The 24,920-nt window shown below is 46.2% G+C and overlaps 1 protein-coding gene across 4 annotated transcripts in view; it reads right to left on the bottom strand.

Annotated features, from left to right (window-relative positions):
* Positions 1 to 6,510: 6,510 nt before the first annotated feature.
* slc23a1 (solute carrier family 23 member 1) overlaps positions 6,511 to 24,920 on the bottom strand; it is a 157,904-nt gene continuing 139,494 nt past the window's right edge. For all 4 annotated transcript variants that reach the window (XM_085995250.1, XM_085995252.1, XM_085995249.1 and 1 more), the window contains 4 exons: positions 21,806 to 21,935; positions 17,793 to 17,936; positions 13,358 to 13,453; positions 6,511 to 8,761 (listed from right to left, as the gene is read on the bottom strand). In XM_085995250.1, the coding sequence (XP_085851376.1) occupies positions 8,517 to 8,761; positions 13,358 to 13,453; positions 17,793 to 17,936; positions 21,806 to 21,935 (615 nt within the window). In that variant the 3' untranslated portion in view covers positions 6,511 to 8,516. The remainder of the gene's footprint in view (positions 8,762 to 13,357; positions 13,454 to 17,792; positions 17,937 to 21,805; positions 21,936 to 24,920) is intronic.

Here is a 24,920-nt window from a genome sequence, read left to right as displayed (position 1 = left end):
GTGTGTGAGCACCAAGGCACCGCCGCCCCATGGGGGAATGGAGGATGGTGTGTGAGCACCAAGGCACCGCCCCCCCCCCCCGCGGGGGAATGGAGAATGGTGTGTGAGCATCAAGGCACCACCGCCCCATGGGGGAATGGAGAATGGTGTGTGAGCACCAAGGCACCGCCCCGCGGGGGAATGGAGAATGGTGTGTGAGCACCAAGGCACCGCCGCCCCATGGGGGAATGGAGGATGGTGTGTGAGCACCAAGGCACCGCCCCCCCACCCCCGCGGGGAATGGAGAATGGTGTGTGAGCATCAAGGCACCACCGCCCCATGGGGGAATGGAGAATGGTGTGTGAGCACCAAGGCACCGCCCCCCGGGGGAATGGAGAATGGTGTGTGAGCACCAAGGCACCGCCCCCCGGGGGAATGGAGAATGGTGTGTGAGCACCAAGGCACCGCCGCCCCGTGGGGGAATGGAGAATGGTGTGTGAGCACCAAGGCACCGCCTCCCCCCCGCGGGGGAATGGAGAATGGTGTGTGAGCACCAAGGCACCGCCCCCCCCCCGTGGGGGAATGGAGAATGGTGTGTGAGCACCAAGGCACCGCCCCCCCCCCGCGGGGGAATGGAGAATGGTGTGTGAGCACCAAAGCACTGCCCCGCGGGGGAATGGAGAATGGTGTGTGAGCACCAAAGCACTGCCCCGTGGGGGAATGGAGGATGGTGTGTGAGCACCAAGGCACTGCCCCGCGGGGGAATGGAGAATGGTATGTGAGCACCAAGGCACCGCCCCGCGGGGGAATGGAGAATGGTGTGTGAGCATCAAGGCACCGCCTCGCGGGGGAATGGAGAATGGTGTGTGAGCACCAAGGCACTGCGCCGCAAGGGAGTGGAGAATGGTGTGTGAGCACCAAGGCACCGCCCCATGGGGGAATGGAGAATGGTGTGTGAGCACCAAGGCACCGCCCCCCGGGGAATGGAGAATGGTGTGTGAGTACCAAGGCACCGCCGCCCCATGGGGGAATGGAGAATGGTGTGTGAGCACCAAGGCACCGCCCCCCATGGGGGAATAGAGAATGGTGTGTGAGCACCAAGGCACCGCCGCCCCGTGGGGAATAGAGAATGGTGTGTGAGCACCAAGGCACCGCCCCCCGGGGAATGGAGAATGGTGTGTGAGCACCAAAGCACTGCCCCGCGGGGGAATGGAGAATGGTGTGTGAGTACCAAGGCACCGCCCCCCGGGGGAATGGAGAATGGTGTGTGAGCACCAAGGCACCGCCCCCCGGGGGAATGGAGAATGGTGTGTGAGCACCAAGGCACCGCCCCCCGGGGGAATGGAGAATGGTGTGTGAGCACCAAGGCACCGCCCCCCGGGGGAATGGAGAATGGTGTGTGAGCACCAAGGCACCGCCCCCCCCCCCGTGGGGGAATGGAGAATGGTGTGTGAGCACCAAGGCACCGCCGCCCCATGGGGGAATAGAGAATGGTGTGTGAGTACCAAGGCACCGCCGCCCCGTGGGGAATGGAGAATGGTGTGTGAGCACCAAGGCACCGCCCCCCCCCGCGGGGGAATGGAGAATGGTGTGTGAGCACCAAAGCACTGCCCCGCGGGGGAATGGAGGATGGTGTGTGAGCACCAAGACACCGCCCCGCGGGGGAATGGAGAATGGTGTGTGAGCACCAAGGCACTGCCCCGCGGGGGAATGGAGAATGGTGTGTGAGCACCAAGGCACCGCCCCGCGGGGGAATGGAGAATGGTGTGTGAGCATCAAGGCACCGCCTCGCGGGGGAATGGAGAATGGTGTGTGAGCATCAAGGCACTGCGCCGCAAGGGAGTGGAGAATGGTGTGTGAGCACCAAGGCACCGCCCCATGGGGGAATGGAGAATGGTGTGTGAGCACCAAGGCACCGCCCCCCGGGGAATGGAGAATGGTGTGTGAGTACCAAGACACCGCCGCATCGCGGGGAATGGAGAATGGTGTGTGAGCACCAAGGCACTGCGCCGCAAGGGAGTGGAGAATGGTGTGTGAGCACCAAGGCACCGCCCCCCGGGGAATGGAGAATGGTGTGTGAGCACCAAGGCACTGCGCCGCAAGGGAGTGGAGAATGGTGTGTGAGCACCAAGGCACCGCCCCCCGGGGGAATGGAGGATGGTGTGTGAGTACCAAGGCACCGCCCCCCGGGGAATGGAGAATGGTGTGTGAGCACCAAGGCACCGCCCCCCGGGGAATGGAGAATGGTGTGTGAGCACCAAGGCACCGCCCCCCGGGGAATGGAGAATGGTGTGTGAGCACCAAGACACCGCCGCATCGCGGGGAATGGAGAATGGTGTGTGAGCACCAAGGCACCGCCGCCCCGCGGGGGAATGGAGAATGGTGTGTGAGTACCAAGGCACTGCGGGGGAATGGAGAATGGTGTGTGAGCACCAAGACACCGCCGCATCGCGGGGAATGGAGAATGGTGTGTGAGCACCAAGGCACCGCCGCCCCGCGGGGGAATGGAGAATGGTGTGTGAGCACCAAGGCACCGCCCCCCGGGGGAATGGAGGATGTTGTGTGAGCACCAAGGCACCGCCGCCCCATGGGGGAATGGAGAATGGTGTGTGAGCACCAAGGCACTGCCCCACGAGGGAATGGAGGATGGTGTGTGAGCACCAAGGCACTGCCCCGCGGGGGAATGGAGAATGGTGTGTGAGCACCAAGACACCGCCGCATCGCGGGGAATGGAGAATGGTGTGTGAGCACCAAGGCACCGCCACCCCGCGGGGGAATGGAGAATGGTGTGTGAGCACCAAGGCACCGCCCCCCGGGGGAATGGAGGATGTTGTGTGAGCACCAAGGCACCGCCGCCCCATGGGGGAATGGAGGATGGTGTGTGAGCACCAAGGCACTGCCCCGCGGGGGAATGGAGAATGGTGTGTGAGCACCAGGACACCGCCGCCCCGCGGGAAATGGAGAATGGTGTGTGAGCACCAAGGCACCGCCCCGCGGGGGAATGGAGAATGGTGTGTGAGCACCAAGACACCGCCGCCCCATGAGGGAATGGAGAATTGTGTGTGAGCACCAAGGCACTGCCCCACGGGGGAATGGAGAATGGTGTGTGAGCACCAAGACACCGCCGCCCCATGAGGGAATGGAGAATGGTGTGTGAGCACCAAGGCACTGCCCCACGGGGGAATGGAGAATGGTGTGTGAGCACCAAGACACCGCCGCCCCATGAGGGAATGGAGGATGGCGTGTGAGCACCAAGGCACTGCCCCACGGGGGAATGGAGGATGGTGTGTGAGCACCAAGGCACTGCCCCACGGGGGAATGGAGGATGGTGTGTGAGCACCAAGGCACTGCCCCACGGGGGAATGGAGAATGGTGTGTGAGCACCAAGGCACTGCCCCACGGGGGAATGGAGAATGGTGTGTGAGCACCAAGGCACCGCCGCCCCATGAGGGAATGGAGAATGGTGTGTGAGCACCAAGGCACTGCCCCACGGGGGAATGGAGAATGGTGTGTGAGCACCAAGACACCGCCGCCCCATGAGGGAATGGAGGATGGCGTGTGAGCACCAAGGCACTGCCCCACGGGGGAATGGAGGATGGTGTGTGAGCACCAAGGCACTGCCCCACGGGGGAATGGAGGATGGTGTGTGAGCACCAAGGCACTGCCCCACGGGGGAATGGAGGGTGGTGTGTGAGCACCAAGGCACTGCCCCACGGGGGAATGGAGGATGGTGTGTGAGCACCAAGGCACTGCCCCACGGGGGAATGGAGGATGGTGTGTGAGCACCAAGGCACTGCGGGGGAATGGAGAATGGTGTGTGAGCACCAAAACACCGCTGCCCCACGGGGGAATGGAGAATGGTGTGTGAGCACCAAGGCAGCGCCACCCCGCGGGGGAATGGAGAATGGTGTGTGAGCACCAAAACACCGCCGCCCCGCAGGGGAATGGAGAATGGTGTGTGAGCACCAAGGCACTGCCCCACGGGGGAATGGAGAATGGTGTGTGAGCACCAAGGCACCGCCGTCCCATGAGGGAATGGAGAATGGTGTGTGAGCACCAAGGCACCTAATAGGACAGTATATAGGGGAGGGACCACCTCCTGTGCCATCGTGGATACTGACTTCTGCTTTTCCCCACAAGAGACACATATAAATGGGTATATCATATATCCTGAACTAAAAGAAGAAACTATTAATGAGACAGTGACGGACACTATCCGAGAAGGGTATACAAAGGCAATAAGGCCACAAGGAAAACCGATACCCGAACTGAATGAAGAACAGACCCAACTCGAGCATGACATTCAGAAGCAGAGACAAAAGTATGTGATTCTGATGGAAGAAATAGATAAGCTACAAAAGGACACTGAAGAAATGTTGTCTAGTCGGCCTTGGTATACTAAGTTTTGGAATGCTAGACTCAATGTGTAAATACACCCCTGGATAAGGATAATATCACATGTATTGGTTGTTGTACAAGGCATTGTATTGGTGATCTTGTTGTTGTTATCCTGTCAAAAATGTAGCAGGAATAAGAGACAAGCCATAGCGAGAGCAATAAGTAAAAAACTGGATAAGGCAAATTTTAAAAGTCCGGCAGAAAGGACTTATCTTATATAACCTCGATGGGAAAGTCAACAGGCGGATCCTGCAGTTTGGGAAGTAGCTACCCAAACAGAGGGACAAACCTGGGGCTCACCCACAAGAAAGTAATAGGGAAATGGCCTGGCCTGGGCATATCGCCAAGGGCCATAAGGGGGGATTGTAAGGGGACTAAAATAACTTCTTAGAATTAAAAGTTAGAAGCAACTATAACTTCTTAGAATTAAAATTAGTGGAAAATAAGTTTATCTCCTAGCCTTGTTCAGGAATGTAGGACCTAGACAAAACAGGAACTGTAAAGCTAATAAGCTGGTCTTTTGTCCTTGCTCAAGATAAGACAGGACGTCCAGATTCTCATTGATTGGTCTACAGAATCATGCTTTGAGTGTAGAAGGGGGTGCACGCCTCAAGTTAGGGTATAATTGCTGTACGTATTTTAATACTCGGTGGAAGAATCCTTTCTCTGGGATGAGACTGAGATTTTCCCCATGCATATGCTTGAATAAAGATCGTGAAACTTATCCAAAGTGTCCGTCTGGTGAATTTGTGGTTGCTATAGGGCAAGTGTCGGCCTTATCTCAGGGGGTCCGCTTGAGAGGAGGGAAGACTTCTCTTTTACCCCCAACAACAGCCTTACAATATTCTTTAGCCACGGTTGCCATCCTTTAAAAGAGAAGACATGATTCTGACTTGATGCAAACTCTTGTTATTTTCACCATTAAACGCGGATTCATTAATCACCACAAATAACCCGCGAAAGAACGGAAAGGTGGCTCTTTTCACAGTGAAGCAGGCTCCTGCGCCAGCTCTCACTAACCGTAACATTTTCATTCGTAATTGCTGGGGAATTAGCCTAACTCTGCTCCAGCAATGAGCATTTCCCTGTCGGTGCGGATCATCTGTCAAGTCGTTACTTGACAGATCGCAAGTTCGGGATTTAGGGCATGCGTAAGCGGAAATTCCGAACTTTGTCAATTTCAAAGGCACTTATGATGGCGTACTCAGAGTACACTGTACCCACTGCAAAATCTGCCCCAATATGCTCATATAACAAACACATAAAATACAGACCCCAGTTTGAAAATCTGAGCATGCAAAATTGATGAAGAAAAATAACAGGCTTTAATTTAAAAAAAATTAAATAAAATCTTTTAGGCCAGTAATACTACATGTGTCAAAGCAAAGTGGTTTTGGCTTTACACCAATGCAAGCTATTCGCTCAGATGTTAAGGAGCCAGGTTGTGTACATGCATAAACAGGTTAAATAAAGAGCAGGGTCGTAGCAGGTTATCAATGAAATCCTCTTTAAGAAGCAATTGTGGAAGAGATTTTAGGTATGCAATCCAGAGAAAGCCCACTCTGCCAGAATCTATTGGTACAGACAGTGGTTAAGCCAGTGCACCCCCCGCCCAACACCCACCACTTCTTGAATCGAGGTCAGCCAACACGGCTTTAGAGGATCGCCTCCATTTTGCTGCCAGGAACCTCGGTCCCCAGGCTTCAGCCTACAAGACTGTGTGGTTCTCTGTGGCCTTTGGACCAAGTAAGTCAGCATTTCCCAGCACAGATCCCTGCCTGCCAAGTCGGCCAAATCTCAAGTTCAACTAAACAGGGAAATAAGATACCAAGTACCGTTGTGGAATCTAAGCAGTGAAACTCAACCATGAGTTATTGGATCATATTTTAAGAGAAAGTATGTGTGGAGCTATTAATTTCTCATTGAGAAATGGCCCATCAGCATAGAAATCTTACGATGTGAAATTCTTAGACCAAAATCAGTGATTTAACTTATTTGGTGCCCATCATTTTTAAAAACACACCATCTGTTTACTGCTAATCCTATCATTTGTCTGATTTGACAGTCCAAGTCAGCTAGTTAGAAGCACATGCTGATGATCCACTGAATTAAAAAGCAAGTCTTACAATTACCTTTATCAATTAAAAAGTTTGCCTTTAATGAGAAGTATTGGAGTTATCCAGAAAAGAGTCAGACCTTGTTAATACAATTCAAACTGATGTAACATCATTTGAACACCAAATATTTGCCTTTAAGATTTTGTTTGAATTTACATTTCTAAGGATATACAATCTATTGATCAGATACATTGCTGACTTGCATCAATAACATCTTCTCCAGCTCTGAAATAAAATCCTTCAAATGTGTGTTGGTCATATTAGAATATCCCCTTCATCAGAAATCAAAGTCTAGTTATTCGCTTTACAAATATTATACACAGGAAAAGGATGTACATTACAGTTCAGATCACATTCCAGGTGTTGTTTTCAATTATTATTGCTCCATTTTCTGTATTCCTTCATCATCTTTCCATAAAACATGGCACGTAAAAGAGTCAAATGCTTTTGATGGGCCAAGTCAATATCTTCCATTCCAGTGGTCGAGTAAATGGCACGATACAGACCTTTAAGAAGTTTTTAAATCTGTTTTTTTTTGGCCACCCTTACCCTACTCACAGGTTATACAGACTGTGTAACTATTCCAAACCTAAATGTTCTGCAGTGGGGTAATAAATGGAAGGTTAAACAGGAATACAAAACACACTTTCTACACTTGCTTTACTGCTGAAAATAACAATTTTGCTAAGATGTTTGCATTTTTGGTGGCAATGTAGTCGTGGTGATGTAGTCATGGTAATGTAGCACAAAAATAGATATAGTTGCAAAATGAAATGTGATGCCATCCTCAAAACAGAAATCCAGCAGCAAATTTTTTTTTTTTTTTAAAGTGTAATACCAGAGGCGACATTCCCCCAAACCTATTAGGTGGACATACCTCAAATTATGTGCACTATCATCCTGGCAGGTGGATTGCGTATTTAACAAGTGGTGGAATGATGCGATGCAGTAACTGCACAGCACCCGTGCTAACAAAGTTCAAGCCATTTTGTTCTCTAATACAATAAGGTGTGTGTAGAATGAAGGGTTTTCATGCAAAGTAGGGCTCTTCGGGAAAAATGTCAGTCTATGCATATATTTAAGGGCAAAAGGTGGATAATCCTAATTCTAAATCATCAATATCATGTATACAGACATTAAAAATGCTTTTAGTGAACAACTGATGTTTTAGGCAATTGTTAGACTGACTACCGCATTATTCAAGAGGGGAACATTTTCTTCAAGTGTATAGCAAGTACAGGTGAAACTTATATAACTTAAGAGCCAACAAATATGGGACATCTTACATTTACTGTTTATATTAAATAGTTTCAGTACATGTAACCACAATATTTCATTAAAAAAATCAAGTAGATCACTAACCATAGCAGAGTTGCTGATCTGATATTCAGTTTAATGTAGTTGAATTAGACTGCCCATTATTAAAACATTGTTTAAAATGCTGCTGCATGAAATTGTTGTAGTTACAGATTTATACAACATTTTTGACTATTTTCTAAAATAGTTCCTTGGTAAGATAATTCTCTCAAACAGGGGAGATACTGAAAATGTAATCAGCTGCAATATATATTTGCCAATCTTCTAATGTTCTGTCTTTCTAACCATTATTATCCCAGACTTGAAACCAATTGATAATATATATATTGGTATATGGTATATAAGGGATGTATAGTTGCTCTATGTAGCACATTGAGAAAAATAGCTCTTCAAATAATATTTGACCTAGGCCTGAAGGTTCAAAAATCTATCTATATTCTAAATAACCACTACCCTGTTGGCACTACAACAGAAGGATTTAACGTGAACTTGTGCATATATATTTTTTAGTTAAAACAATTAAACTTGTATACAATTGATAAGAGTCCTCGTTCAACTTATTCACTGAACAAGAGAAAAAGCACTTTGTGTAAGTAATGCTAAAACTGTTTTGCTGATGGCACTACTGTAGGGTCCACAGTGATAATACAGTACAGGAGCAGCATATTAAAGTGTGCTTTGTTTCACATCTCGAGACAAAATCCATTACACTTTGGTGCACACAACATGGTCACCATTTTCTTTTGCTTGTGCAGCCAAGTCATTATTGTGCTTCTTCTTTGAATAAAACCCTTTAAAAACTGGACAAATAGGCATGTATTGTAAACACTGAACTTTCTTCAGTAGGTTCATTCCTATTGGAAAGTCATATGTTTTTACATCTACGCATGTGTCACTATTTGCAAGTGCCCCTTCTTTCCATTGTACAAGTCCACGTTCCTCCGGTGTACCTAATTTTAAAAATATTTGAAATGCATTACATATAAAATTTACCTTGTGCTTTTAAAATTAATATCCCAAGATGTTTCACAAACAGAAATAGTGAAAGAAAGACACTGCACCACATAGGGAGAGCTAGATTACCATCTTTCCACAAACAGGATTCTCTCTCTTCTCCAAGACCAAACAGAAAATGGAGATAAGAGTTAAGGGGAGTTTCCCAGACTGGCATTAATGGGGGAATGGTGCCCTGCAGGGATCTGTGCTGAGACCACCATTGTTTGTTATATACATAAATGATTTGGATGTAGAAATTGAAGGTATGGTGATGACATTTTCAGATATAGCCAATAAAGTGGAGGACTGCACCAAAATACAGGAAGACAAACAGGCTTGCAGAGTGGGCAGATAAATGGCAAATGAAATTCAATATAGCAAAGGTGTGAGGTGGTTCATTTTGGTAGAAAGAATAAAGAGGCCACTTATTCCTTGGAAGGCAAGAAGCTAAATGGAGATAGAGAAGCAATGAGATATGGGAATACGGATACATAAAATTTGCTAAAAATAGCAATGCAATTTGATAAGGTCATAAAAAGTGTACATGGTGTTGGACTGGGGTGGACAAATGTAAGAAGCCACACAACACCAGGTTAAGGTCCAACAGTTTTATTTGAGATCACAAGCTTTCGGAGCACTGTTCTTTCATCAGGTGAAGTGGAGAGATGCATAAAGACACAGCTTATATAGTCAGAGAATAATGCCAGATGATTACAGGTAGTCTTTCTAACTGCCATTTATCACACCTCGGCAGAGAGATAATCACAGCAATCAAAAGGTGTGAATGGTGTCCAAACAGGTTAGTCAGGAAAACATTACATCAAAGAACAATGAGGTGGGGTCACAAGGGGTCAAATGTTGCAGATGCTGGGGTCTGTATGAAAAACAAAAAACAGACAAAAACATTTTTTTTGCTGGAAATCACAGCAGGTCCAGCCGCATGTGTAGAGGGAACACGCCAATGACGACTCGAGTCTGGGTGACCCTACATCAGGTGGGGTTACATGTAGCGTGACATGAACCCAAGATCCCGGTTGAGGCCGCACTCATGAGGACGGCCTCAACCGGGATCTTGGGTTCATGTCACGCTACATGTAACCCCACCTGACATAGGGTCACCCAGACTCGAGTCGTCATTAGCTTGTTCTCTCTACACAGATGCGACCGGACCTGCTGTGATTTCCAGCAAAGAAAATGTTTTTTTGTCTGTTTTTTGTTTTTCCATACAGACCCCAGCATCTGCAACATTTGACCCCTTGTGACCCCACCTCATTGTTCTTTGATGTAATGTTTTCCTGACTAACCTGTTTGGACACCATTCACACCTTTGATTGCTGTGATTATCTCTCTGCCGAGGTGTGATAAATGGCAGTTAGAAAGATTACCTGTAATCATCTGGCATTATTCTCTGACTATATAAGTTGTGTCTTTATGCATCTCTCCACTTCACCCGACGAAGGAGCAGCGCTCTGAAAGCTTGTGATTTCAAATAAAACTGTTGGACTATAACCTGGTGTTGTGTGACTTCTTACATAAAAAGTGTAAACAAAGTAGTTTCTTTCTAGAACAACAGGTTTCAAAAGCATGGAACCTTGGTTAGACCACACTTAGAGTACTGTGCACAGTTCTGGTCTCCATACTACAAAAAGGATATTGAAGCACTGGAGAAAGCACAGAAAAGATTTGCAAGGTTGTTACCAGAATTGAGAGACTAGACCCATCAGGAAAAATTAAGCAGGTTGGGTTCTTTACTTTGGAAAAGAGACCAAGAAGAGACCTGATTGAGGGCTTTAAAATTATGAAGACATTCAATAGGGGATAGATGTAGAAACAGTCTCCACATCAAGGGGGCATTAACATAAAATAGCTATTAACAGATCAAATAAAGAATTTAGGAGAGATTTCTTTACACAGAGAGTGGTAAGAATGTGGAACTCCATGTCACATGGAGGAGGTTAAAGCAGATAGCATTAATGCATTGAAGGAGAGGCTCGATACATGCATGAGGGATAAGGGAATTAAGGGATATAGAAGCAAGATGGGAAGAAGTATATGGAGTGGAGTATAAACACTGGCATAGATCTAGAGCTGAATGGCTGGTTCTTGTGCTGTGGATTTTATGTAATTAGGAAGGGTAATCGAAAGTCTGGTTGAAAAGATGGGCTTGGAGAAGGCTTTTAAAAAGGAGAGAAAAGTGAAGAGGCAATGAGGTGTAGAAGCAAGTTCTAGAGAGTAGGGCCAAGGTGATAAACTCTGCCACCAATGCTTGAAGGGAGGGGAGGAAAATGCCCACAAAGTCAGAGTAACAGAAGCAAAGGGTGGAGAGAAGTCAGGGGGAGCACGGCTGGAGGAGGTTGCAGAGATAAGGTATGGCAAGGCTATGGATAGATTTGAAGACAAGAATGAGGAGTTTGAATGTATTACGTTAAGGGACAATCAGTGAAGATCGACTGGAACTTTATGCAGAACAAAATACAAGCAGCTGTGTTTTGGTCAAAATGAGGTTTGTGACGTGTCGATGTAGGAAAGCTAAAAAGGAGGGCACTGGAATAAATTGTGTAGCGCTGACATAAAACATAGGTAAGGGTTTAAACAGTGGAGATGCTAAAGATAGGGGTGGAGGCAGACAATGTTGCACAGGTTGAAATAGGCTGTCCTGGTGATGGACAGGACAAGGAGGGGGAGTGAAAGGATATGGAGAAAGGGAAAAGCAATGGGATTAGAGTGAATAGATCAGATCAAACAGCCAACACAGGTTCAATTCTATGACTGTCTGATCAAAAAAAACATGCAAATTATCAAGCGCATTCTTTCCACAGACTATTTTATCATAAACACTGCAGAACCAATCAAGTGTTTAGAGGAGCTAGGTCAAGTGCGTCTCGTTCTCTCTTCCTCTCCCTCCAAAAAAAGTATCAAACTTTAAACTTACATCCTATATTATTCATCCTTGACCAGTTAACTTCCAAGGTACAATCATTTCATGGTTGTCAGGAACCTGCATGTTTGATATAGCATTTATTTCCATCTGTACTTCTGCATTTACTCTCAATCCTATTCACTTATCACATTACCTTATACTTATCGCTTTTTTTTTTTTTTATTTAAAAAAGAAAACTACATACCCTTAACTCTTTTAGGCAAATACCTGCTCCACATTCCCATTTTTGTGAGGGAATACTTTTCCTACTAATCTCAAATCTTGTTTATTTAAAAAAAAAAATCAGAGGGAGCAGATAGTTAGATTTAAAGAACAAAGTTGAAGTGGTTGTGAATGGCATGTAATCCAGAATTGGAATTATTGGCTTGTAGCAAACCCTGTAGTTGATATTCTTTAAAATATATACAATGTTGGAGAGTTAGTGGTGAGAAAATTTGAATGTCGAGGAGTTGAGTGAGGCCACAGTTGAGCTGTGCATTTATATATGTGCTGGCCAAGTCAAACTGAAGAGCTATGTAAAACTTGACTATTGTGGGAAGAAGAGATACACATCTCCTCCCTCCCCCCCACCTTCAAATCCTGGAATTATCCCTGATGTTTTCCCAACGACAACACTTTGGGGGTGATTTTCATTCAGAAGTCAGGAAGGAGGCAGGACTACAACTTTTGGGGTTGTAGTCCCGCCTCCATCGAGATGCGGCCAATCCAAGCGATTTTAACTTGATTGACCTTGTTGAGCCCGCCCAGCGGGTTCAGCAGGCCAATTAAGGGCCACCTGGCAACAGGTGACGTCACAGACTGAAATTTCATCTGTCAAGATGTTTTGACAAATGAAATATCAGTGTTTCACAGCTGTTTGAAGCTGTCAAACACTGACAGTCTTACTTCTAACATGAGTCCTTCTCCACAGACTCAGTTAGAAATCTCTCCTGCACAGAAAGCTGCAGGCTGTCACTTTTGACAGATCGCAGCCATTCTGCTTTCTGTGCCGGTGAGATGAGGGACTCCCCGAACCTAAAGGAAGGAAGGCTGAAAAAGGTAAGAAAAATGTATGTAAAACTTATTTAATCACTTTAGACACACCAAACACACTTACCTTTGCACTCATGCACAAATCACTCACCTGAACACTGACATCTCGACCCCTCCAGGCAATTCAACACGACGGCCCGACTCCTCCAACTTGGCATGGTTTGGAGCAGTCGGGATTCCCACAGTGCATGCTTAAAAATAGGGATTAGGCTAAAAACTGCCTGTTAACTACCTGTTAACAGGCAGTTAATTGGCACTAATCCCTTCCCGCCTAGGGTAGGCGGGTCCCAGTACGGGGCGGGTACCCGCCTCCTTTGAAATTGGCATGGAGGCGGGTTGGGGGCGGGACCCCCGATTTCGGGAATTTATCCCCCCCGCATGCCTTCAATCCCAACTCCACGGCTCAATGAAAAATCGAGGCCTTTATATCCGGTTGTGCTTATGGATCAAAGTGAAAACATGCAATACCAGGTGACTCAAACTGTAGGGATTTAACAGAGAAAAGCAGCAGCTTTGTTTCATGCAAACATATTTGAAATGTTAAATAGGTTTCAGTCAAATGTGAAAATAACTATACCTGGAACGGTATTATCCAAGATGAAAGCAAGGCAACCGCCAACAAACATTTCTGTTGTCAACAACACAGTCAAAATCTGATCCATTTCTGGGCTGCCTGTTCATGAAGAAAGTTCATGTTATAAATCACTACTCAAGTAAAGATAATGCACTAAAATGGAGCAATGCACAGAGAAAGAGAGGAGGGCTCATTGAATATAATGGATGCATGCTGTGCCAGGAACTTGTGATTTTTTTTGATGGATGAGCTCCTAGAAACAAACTGCATGATTCATTTAAAGGTTCAAAATGAACCTCAAGAAAAGAAATGCTTTTGTTAGTTTGGATCGAAAGCAACCAAGTTCATATTTGTTTGGCATTGCAGAACAGCTTACACAATGCTATTAAAATCTAATTAACTTCAGTTAGTTATTTTTATCTTCATGTGGGTCATTATCATGGCCTTGGGCTGCAAAATTATTATGGAGTAAAAAGCCATAAAGCTTTAGAAAAAGACATCGGCCTAGAAATTCACTAGCCTTAGCGCCGCTTTTGAGGTGCTAGAGGGACTAGCGCCAGAGTTATGGCCAGTTGAAAAATTCCCTCGGGGCCCTAAAGCGGCGTTGCACCGATAGCGCTGCGCCGGCACCGATGACGTCATCGGTGTGCGCAGCGTCCCGGTTGCCATGCTGACGGGCCCCAGCGCCGAAATTCAGTTGCGGCCACCTCGCCCGTGGCAGCCGCAACTAAGACTCTGGCAACAGAGTCCAACATGTGTTTGCGCCGGCGCATTAAAGGCCCCGCGGCGGCCGGCCGCTTTCCCGCCGGCCGCCTGCCCGCAGCTCCCTCCCCGGACTTCTCCCCCCCACCCCCCCCCCGGAACAGATGCAAGCCCGGCACTTGTCCGAGGTGCCGGGCTCATTTTTAAACAGATTTGCGCGGGCCGCGGCCGGGTGCAGGCAGCTCCTCCTTAACGGAAGGAGGAGGCCTGCACTTCCCCAGCCTGCCGCACCGCATCGGGTGCCGCAGCGCCGGAATTGCGGCGCTAAACGGCAGTTAGCGCCCTTTTCCAGGCGCTAAGACCCTTCAGTAGCGCCTGCAGCCGTTTGGGCGCGGCACTACTGAATTTTTGGCGCGCGCAGGGGGACTTAGCGCCGGCACTAACTTCCGGCGCTAAAGCCCTGGCTAAGCCAAAACCCAATTTCTAGGCCATCGGCCTAGAAATTCAGTGCCCTTAGCACCGATTTTGCGGCGCTAGAGGGCCTAGCGCTGCAATTGGCGCCGGTTCCTAAATTGCCTGGGGCCCTTCCGCGGCGGTAGACCGGTAGCGCTGCGCCGGCACCGATGACGTCATCGGTGTGCGCAGCGTCCCGGTTGCCGTGGTAACCCGGCCCCAAGCCGAAATTCAGTTGCGGCCGCCTCGCCAGTGGCAGCCGCAACTAAGACTCCGGCAAACGAGTGCTGCCGGAGTCTGCGCCGGCGCTTTAAGGAGGCGCGGCGGCCGGCCGCTTTCCCGCCGGCCGCCTGCCCGCAGCTCCCTCCCCGGACTTCTCCCCCCCCGGAACAGATGCAAGCCCGGCACTTGTCCGAGGTGCCGGGCTCATTTTTGAGGAGATTTGCGCGGGCTGCGGCCGGGTGCAGGCAGCTCCTCCTTAACGGAAGGAGGAGGCCTGCACTTCCCGAGCCTGCCACACCGCAGCGGGCGCCGCAGCGCCGCAATGCGGCGCGTTGCGCCAGTTTTCAGGCGCTAAAACCCTTCAGTAGCGCCGGCAGCCGTTTGGGCGCGGCGCTACTGAATTTTTGGCGCGCGCAAAGGGACTTAGCGCCGGCGCTAACTTCCGGCGCTAAAGCCCTGGCGCAGCGCAAACTCAATTTCTAGGCCATCATGTTAAATAATAAAACTTGTTCCAACAAGTACGTTTCATAAAAGAAATAAAAATGATTGATAGAGGAGGATTACATGTCGCAAGCATTCTGATAATTCTAGAAGTCTTTGATCGAGAATATTTGAGAATATTGGAGAATTTTGAATTTTCATATCAAGGATTAGAGAACAATCAAAACTTGGTTAAGGTTTTCATTTCCAGGACCTTTGTAACATGCTTTTTCCAAATTTATTCTCCTGTGAATTTATTTCCTTTCCTTATTTCCCTCCCATCCCCATTTTACCACCAGGTTATGCAGTTGACCTCTTCTTAAGCCTCTGCCGGTGAACCTTACCTAGCTGCCAGGAATCACAACATTATGTCCTATGGGGTCCTTGATTTTTTTTTTTAAATGCCTGTTTGAAGAGAATTACTCTATTTGGTGTCAGATGTCCATGTCTATAGGCAGCTATGCTCCAGAAACTCAATTATAATTTAGACACGCAAGGGTGTTAAGTACAGCTGTTATATCTATTCCGATCATGGCGTAATTTGCTCCCTTAAACAATCTGCTTGCCTGCTTCCTTTTATACAGGTAGACTACCTTTTATCCGAACTTCCGAAAACCAAAACCCTCTAAAAACCGAAGGTTTTTTCGTTCAGCGTAAGTCGTGTGCACGACATGACCAGAGTGGCGCACGACTTACGCTGAGCAGAGGGTCAGCGTAAGTCGTGCGCACGACCCCGACCCCCGCCGACGACCCCCCACGGACCCCTGCCGACCCCCCCGCTGACCCCGACCCCCGCGCCGACCCCCCGCGGACCCCCCCGTGTACCCCCGCCAACCCCCCCGCGGACCCCGACTCCCGCCAACCCCCCCGCAGACCCCCGCCGACCCCCACCGACCCATTTCCCAGTCTTATAAAATACCTTCCGAAATCCGAAATTTTCCGAAAACCGAAACACGGCTGGTCCCGAGGTTTTCGGATAAAGGATAGTCTACCTGTATTAACAAAACAAGGTCGCTCACTGCCCTGTATCTGTAGGATCCAGGAGTGTAACAATGACACTCCCTTGTGATCTTACCCAGAGCTCTGTGTCCTAAGCACGTGTAATCTTTAATTTCTCTTAAGGTAATAGTAGGCCATTCAACCCCTCGAGCCCATTCCACCATTTAGTTAGATCATGGCTGATCTGTACCTCAACTCCATTTACTCACCCTTGTTCCATATCCCTCAATACCCATATCCAACAAAAGTCATATCGATCTTAGTCTTGAAAATTTCAATTGACCCAGCATCCATAGCCTTTGGGGTGGGGGGGGGGGGAAAAGAGATCCAGGGCTAAAAATTCATCTCGGTCGGTGGTGCAAAGTGATCGGTATTGGAACGGCCGCCCGTTACATGCAGTGCCCGATATTCAGTTCTATTGCAGTCACTAGAACTGACTATCAGGTGCTGTGTATAACAGGCGGTCAATCCGATACCGCTCGTTTTTCGCCACCACCTGAGACGAATTTCTAGGCCCCAGAATTCCACTACACTTTGTATGAAAATGTGCTTCCTGATGTCACTTCTAAATGGCCTAGCTCTAATTTTAAGATTATGCTCCCTTGTTCTGAATTCCTATCGAATCCCTTAAGTTATTTTTAATGACTAGATTTGGTCACCCCTCAACCGTCTAAACTCAAGGGAATACAACTCCATGTGCTCTCACTTTTGCTAATCATCTCTCGTGTGGAAATGCATTCTGGATACTCCCCTATCCACCATGCTAGTGACCTCCTCAAAAAGTTCCACTAGATTAGTTAGACATGACCTACTCTTCGCAATCCATAGTGACACTCTTTGATGGACTTCAATGGAACAGAAAATGGGACAGGCGGTATAGCGGGTGGCCAATCCAATATCGCCCATTTTACACTCCCAAAGTTAAAAGTTCTGTTCATGGGAACAAAGTGGGTACTTGGGAGCAGTGCTTATGTGAAAGATAATCACCAATATTGACTTGTTGGGCTGACTGGCCTGTTTCTATGTTGTAATTTTTAAATAATTGTATTACATTCACTTGCTACAATCAATACAAATTCAGTTCATAAATCGTTACAAGCAAATAAAGAAAAAGCATGTTGGGGAATCTTATTCTAATGTAAAAAGGATAGCCTATCGATTCGAACAGTCTGCTTCTCCCATGCAATTTTCAGCTGTCTTGACTTTCTTTCTGGTCTGTGCAGATTTAAAAAAAACCTCTTAAAACTACCAAAGGTCAAAGAAATTTGTCAATACTGAAGTGCAAGATATCTCCTGAACAACCAGACATCTTTAACTACAGTGCAGTACTAAAGGAGTACTGCATTACCAGAGGTGCCGTATTTCAGTTAAGGCATCAAGCCAAATCCCATCTGTCGTCTCGGGTGGAGGTAAAAGATCTTGCGGCAGCTTTTCAAGAGTAGGCGAGTTCTTGTAGTGTACAACTTGTGTTATTGGCCATAGGAACCATCTTCCTTTATTTATTAGTGCAGCACTTTCGATCATTGCTCCTACAATTAAAATGTTAGTAGAACCTGATGATTTTTTGTGTTAGCCAGCTTACCTGTATTAATAACAGTAGGGTTTACATCCAAATAATTTGGTAGTGTTAAACCAAAAAACATGGAGAATCCCAAAACAAAGAGATTGCGGGAAGAATTCATGTCTACGAACTGAAGGTTGGAAAGTCCAACAGCCGTGATCATTCCTGCAAAACAACCAGCAGCATAAATTACAAATCAAAATGATCATACCAACACTTCCAAACAAGATCTAAAATACATAAAACAATTATAACTAGTAAATGTGTGAATTAACAACACCCCATCCACCAAGTCAGTTTTCAAAAGAATTTACACAATAATGAATGTCAAGATGTTCATTCACTCAATACTGCCATTATCACAAAAGATGTTACAAAGAGCCAAGAAGCTGCCAATGTTCAGTATTTACCATAAATCCAAAAGATACAAGAGATTTCTATTGACATTTAATGGGCAGCTTCCATGGGGATTCTTCCAATTGTCCATCATAAGTTCAAAGGACGAGCCGGGGAAACCCTGGAAAAATGGTTCTTCCACCAAAGCTATAGCAGATGAGGAAACTCGCCCCCTTTACTTTTCAAAACCAGAACAGCCAACTGTCACTCGACAGGCTGAAGAACAAGTATATTGGGAGTTAAAGCGTCCAAAGTTTTCTATGGTATTTTAACAATTTGTTTACGTCACACATAAGCAGACCTCATCAGTACTGCTATACACTTTTCACAAAGTTGAAATGTAATTACACTGGCTGTATGTGTGTCAATATCTCCCAATATCAAAGCACTATAAAATTCATGACCCTCTGACTATGCAGAATTTCAGATTCTCTGCAGTAAATGTGCCTCTGAAAAATGGATTATCTTACTTAAAAATAAAGACCGATGTCCTTGGGGGAATGTTTGCTAGTGCTGTTGGGGAGGGTTTCAACTAAAATGGCAGGGGGTTGGGAACCTGTGCAGGGAGACAGAGGAAAGGGAAACAAGGATAGAAGCAAAAGACAGGAAGGAAAAAAGCAAAAGTGGCAGTCAGAGAAATCAAGGGTTTTAAATCAAACATGGCCACAGTAAATAATAATTCTAAAAGGTCTAAGAGTGTTAAAAAAAAAACAAGCCTGAAGGCTTTGTGTCTTAATGCGAGGAGCATTCATAATAAGGTGGATGAATTAGCTATGCAAATAGATGTGATATGATTGAGATTACGGAAACATGGCTCCAGGGTGACCAAGGCTGGGAATTCAACATCCAGGGGTATTCAATATTCAGGAAAGATAGGCAAAAAGGAAAAAGGAGGTGGAGTAGCATTGCTGGTTAAAGAGGAGATTAACACAATAGTAAGGAAGGATATTAGCTCTGATGATGTGGAATCTGTATGGGTAGAACGGAGAAATACCAGGGGGCAGAAAACATTAGTGGGAGTTGCATACAGACCCCCAAACAGTAATGCTAAAGGTTGGGGATGACATTAAATGGGAAATTAGGGACGCATGCAATAAGGGCATAGTAGTTATCATGGGTGACTTTAATTTACATATAGATTGGGCTAACCAAATTAATAACAATACTGTGGAGGAGGAATTCCTGGAGTGTATACAGGATGGTTTCCTGGGTCAATATGTCGAGGATCCAACTGGAGATCAGGCCACCTTAGACTGGGTATTATGTAATGAGAAAGGATTAATTAGCAATCTTGTTGTGCGAGGCCCCTTGGGGTGGAGCGATCATAATATGATCGAATTCTTCATTTAGATGGAGAGTGAAGTATTTGACTCAGAGGCTAGGGTCCTGAATTTAAATATAAAGGAAACTACGATGGTATGAGGTGCAAGTTGGGTAGGATGGATTGGGGAACATTACTTAAAGGGTTGACGGTGGATAGGCAATGGCAAACATTTAAAGATCGCATGGATGAACTACAGAATTTGTTCATTCCCTGCTTGGCATAAAAATAAAACAAAAAATGTGACTCAACCGTGGCTAACAAAGGGAATTAGGGATAGCATAAGATCCAAGGAGAGGACATATAAATTGGCCAGAAAAAGCAGCAAACCTGAGGATTGGGAGCAGTTTAGGATTCAGCAAAGGAGGACAAAGTGATTAATTAAGAGGGGGAAAATAGAGTATGAGTGTAAGCTTGCAGGGAACATAAAAACTGACTGTAAAAGCTTCTATAGATATATGAAGAGAAAAAGATTGGTGAAGTCAAGCGTAGGTCCCTTGCAGTCAGAATCAGGGGAATTTATAATGGGGAACAAAGAAATGGCGGACCAATTAAATACATACTTTGGTTCTGTCTTCACAAAGGAGGACACAAATAACCTCCCAGAGATGTCGGGCAACATAGGGTCTAATGAGGGAGGAACTGAAAGAAACCAGTATTTATAGGGAAATGGTGTTAGGGAAATTGACGGGATTGAAGGCCGATAAATCCCCAGGGCCTGATAATCTACATCCTAAGGTACTTAAGGAAGTGGCCCTAGAAATAGTAGATGCATTGCTGGTCATCTTCCAAAATTCTATAGACTCTGGAACAGTTCCCATGGATTGGAGGGTAGCTAATGTTACCCCACTATTCAAATAAGGTGGTAGAGAGAAAACGGGGAATTATAGACCGGTAAGCCTGACATCGGTAGTGGGGAAAATGCTAGAGTCCATTATAAAAGATGTAATAGCAGTGCACTTGGAAAACAGTGACAGAATCGGACAAAGTCAACATGGATTTACAAAAGGTAAATCGTGCTTGACTAATCTACTGGAATTTTTTGAGGATGTAACTGGTAGAATAGATAAGGGAGAACCAGTGGATGTGGTGTATTTGGACTTTCAGAAGGCATTCGACAAGGTCCCGCATAAGAGATTAGCGTGTAAAGTTATATCACAAGGGACTGGGGGCAAGGTACTGACTTGGAGAGAAAACTGGTTGGCAGACAGGAAGCAAAGAGTTGGAATAAATGGGTCTTTTTCCGAGTGGCAGGCAGTGACTAGTGGGGTAATACAGGGATCGGTGCTAGGACCCCAGCTATTCACAATATATATTAATGATCTAGACGAGGGAACTAGATGTAATGTCTCCAAGTTTGCAGACGACACAAAGCTGGGTGGGCGTGTGTGCTCTGAGGAGGATGCTGAGAAACTCCAGTATTATTTGGGCAGGTTGGGTGATTGGGCAGATGTAATGTGGATAAATGCGAGGTTATCCACTTTGGTGGCAAAAACAGGAAGGCAGATTATCGGAACGGCAATAGATTGGGAGAAGGGGAAGTGCAACGAGACCTGGGTGTCCTTGTGCACCAGTTGCTGAAGGTAAGCATGCAGGTGCAGCAGGTGGTTAAGAAGGCAAATGGTATGTTGGCCTTCGTAAGAAGAGGATTCGAATACAGGAACAAGGATGTCTTGCTGCAGTTGTACAGGGCCTTGGTGAGACCACACCTTGAGTATTGTGTGCAGTTTTGGTCGCCTTATCTGAGGAAGGATGTTCTTGCCATGGAGGGAGTGCAGTGAAGATTCACCAGACTGATACCTGGGATGGCAGGAATGACGTATGAGGAGAGATTGGGTCGATTGGGCTTATACTCGCTGGAGTTTAGAAGAATGAGAGGGGATCTCATTGAAACTTATAAAATTCTAACAGGACTAGACAGACTAGATGCAGGAAGGATGTTCCCGATGGCTGGGGAGTCCAGAACCAGGGGTCACAGTCTAAAGATAAGGGGTAAGCCATTTAAGACAGAGATGAGGAGGAATTTCTTCACCCAGAGAGTGGTGAACCTGTGGAATTCTCTACCACAGAAGGCAGCTGAGGCCACTTCATTAAATATATTCAAGAAGGAGTTAGATATATTTGTTAAGGCTAAAGGGACCAAGGGATATGGGGAGAAGGCAGGGACAGGGTACTGAGTTTGGATGATCAGCCATGATCGCATTGAATGGCAGAGCAGGCTCGAGGGGCCGAATGGCCTACTCCTATCTTCTATGTTTCTATATTCCTATAAATAGACGGTGTAATTTTAAGTTATATGTTGGATACTTCAACTTACCAAATAAAGTGCAAAACATGCCTCCAAGAATGGGATCTGGGAGTGAGGCAAACAGTGCAGTGAACTTCCCTACTGTTCCCAAGACCAACATAATAACCGCTCCATACTGGACCACTCGCCTGCTACCAACCTTGAGAAGCAGAACAAAACAATTTAGAAGAGTTAAATAAGTCTGATACCATTGGCTTATAAAGTTTGACTGCAACAATGGCTGAACACTTCCTCCAAAAACTGAAGTAAGGCACTGATGCCTCAATCTGATGCACTGACCATTTCTGTAAGAAATTTTTAGATTGGGTTTTTAAGTTTTTTTTTTAAATGAAAACATTAGTCGCATCATGAGTTAAGACATTTCTTGGAATGAAATGTTGAATTGAAAAATGATTGTGCTGTTAAAGGAATAATATTTCAGTTGCATCTCTGTAAGCTTGTAGGAAAAGCTCTAGTAAATCCAATAATATGGAGTAGCTTCACAATAAAATGTTGTTAATGGAGCATGCTTCATGGTAGAGACAACGTTGAGCAGAATATTCATATCAGACAAAGAACCATTCTTTGTCTACGCTCAGGTGGGGATTAATGAATGTGCAGTAAAAACTTTATAAATGGACCTTAACTTTGGTCAAGTGTAGTTGTGGAAAACTTACAAAGGCAGACAAGTAAACCTTACTGGCTTGTTTTGTGCAGTCTCAGTTGACATTCTAATCAAAAGAAGAATTGTTGAGACAGGCTGAAGCAATCCTTCAATCATAAGTTGAGGTACTTAAATGTAAAGTTCTTTATTTTTAGAATGTTTGATGGTATGAAAAAAAATGTGGAAGTTTGGATAAAGTAGACAGAAGTAAAACAAAAATGTGAATTTAGTGCAACCCAATAGTTGATGCAGTAGTATAAGTTAGCCAATGTATACCAAGTATAGTGTAATCAAATAAGTGTGCACCAGCCCTTAGCTAGAAGTTAGTAAAAGACAGCTAACAAACCAGGAAAGGTGAATATCATGGGTGACTTATGGGGATACTAGATTATCAAATACATATCCCAGAGAAAAATTAGATGGCTTCAATATAGCAGCTAAAGCACTTTCTAAGTCCATAGCTTAAATGATCAAACAAGAAATACACGATTTATTTCAATTACATAGATGGCAGCCTTAGCTCAGGTAACATCCTCAGTTCGGAGTCAGGTCATGGGTTCAAGCCCCACTCCAGAGGCTTGAGCACATAATCTAGACCGACACTTCAGTGGAGTACTGAGCAGGGCTGCAGTCTCAGAAGTGCCACCTTTCGGAGTTATTGGTCAGTTCTCTTTGCGGTGTGAGGCTTCACTGTATGCAAATTGGCTGCCGCATTTCTCCACATTACAACAGTGACTACACGTCAAAACAACTTAATTCTTGCACATCCATGCAAAAATCCCAGGTTTATAAAGCTTATGAACTAAGCCTGTAACCTATGAATATTTATCAAAAGCATACATATTTAATTTTACTTCCCATCCCCTAGAAGATGTTCGGTTTCTTTAGATGTACAGACATGCCCTTGATGGCTCAGCTGGTTAAGACAGACAGTGAGTAGCATAGCCAGATGGACCAGAAGGTTTGATGCTCAATCCTCATTCTGTGCATTAGCCACCAGCAGCTATATTGCGGTAGATTCGCTATATTTAATCTTAATACTCTGGGGTGGGGTGGGGTGGGATTGGAGGGGGTGGCCATGGATCCTGAATGCTATCCACTGTTCCCTGCTGGAAATGTGCATGTGTGGACACTAGGTGGTGACATGATTGGTTCAATTACAATGCTCCCCCTTCCCTGCATGGTCAAAGTAGCCTGCCAACAAACACTGCTAAACTCAAATCCATATCAGTACCAACGACATGGGCAGAAAGAGGGATGAGGTCCTGCAGGCAGATTTCAGGGAGCTAGGAAAGAGATTAAAAAGCAGGACCTAAGGTAGTAATCTCCGGATTACTCCCGGTGCCACAAGCTGGTGAATATAGAAATAGAAGGATAGTGCAGATGAATGCGTGGCTGGAGAGATGGTGCATGAGGGAGGGCTTTAGATTCCTGGGGCATTGGGACCGGTTCTGGGGGAGATGGGACCTGTACAGGACGGATGGGTTGCACCCGGAACCAATATCCTCGCAGGAAGGTTTGCTAGTGCTGTTGGGGAGGGTTTAAATTAATTTGGCTGGGGGATGGGCACCAGGATGTAACTTTAGAAAGGGGAAATAAAGGTCTCAAAGGATTGGGAGAGGCAGAGAACACTAAAGAAAGAAATAGTAGAAGGGATGAGAGCAGAAGTGCGGGAAATAGAACGGACACGGTCGAGGGCCATATCAACCATGGTAGAGGGGAATCCTCATTTGAGGAAAAAGGAAGACATATCGGAAGCACTGGTATGGAAGGTGGCATCATCAGAGCAGATGCAACGGAGACAGAGAAACTGGGAGAATGGAATAGAGTCCTTACAGGAGGTGGGATGGGAGGAAGTGTAGTCCAGGTAGCTGTGGGAGTCAGTGGGCTTGTAGTGGATGTTTGTCAATAGCCTATCCCAGGCATGAAGACAGAGAAGTCGAAGAGGAGAAGGGAAGAGTCAACTTCCCACAACACCTTCCCATGCAAGCGCAGGAGATGCAGCACCTGCCCTTTTACCTCCTCCCTTCCCACTGTCCAGGGCCCCAAACACTCCTTCCAGGTGAAACAGCGATTTACTTGTACTTCTTGCAATTTAGTATACTGTATTCACTGCACACAATGCAGTCTCATCTACATTCGGGAGACCAAACGCAGATTGGGCGACCGCTTTGCAGAACACCTCCGTTCAGTCCGTAAGTGTGACCCCCGAACCTCCGGTCGCCTGTCACTAATTCCCCACTCCACTCCCACTCTAACCTCTCTGTCCTTGGCCTCCTACACTGTTCCAACGAAGCTCAACATTGGAACAGCACCTAATCTTTCAAATGGACACTTTACAGCCTTCTGGATTCAACATAGAATTCAACAATTTCAGACTATAACCTCTGCCCCAATTATTTCCCCCCGCCCCCACAGGGCAGCTGTTGATCATTCTGCCATTCCCATTTACACCTCATCTAGACTCATCTTTTTTTTCTT

The sequence above is a fragment of the Somniosus microcephalus genome, chromosome 8 (genome assembly GCF_052327205.1).
Source record: "Somniosus microcephalus isolate GS21.2 chromosome 8, FLI_Smic_1.0, whole genome shotgun sequence".
NCBI classification, from domain to species: Eukaryota; Metazoa; Chordata; class Chondrichthyes; order Squaliformes; family Somniosidae; genus Somniosus; species Somniosus microcephalus.
Note: the sequence above shows the minus strand (reverse complement) of the source record. Positions and strands in the feature narration are given on the sequence as shown.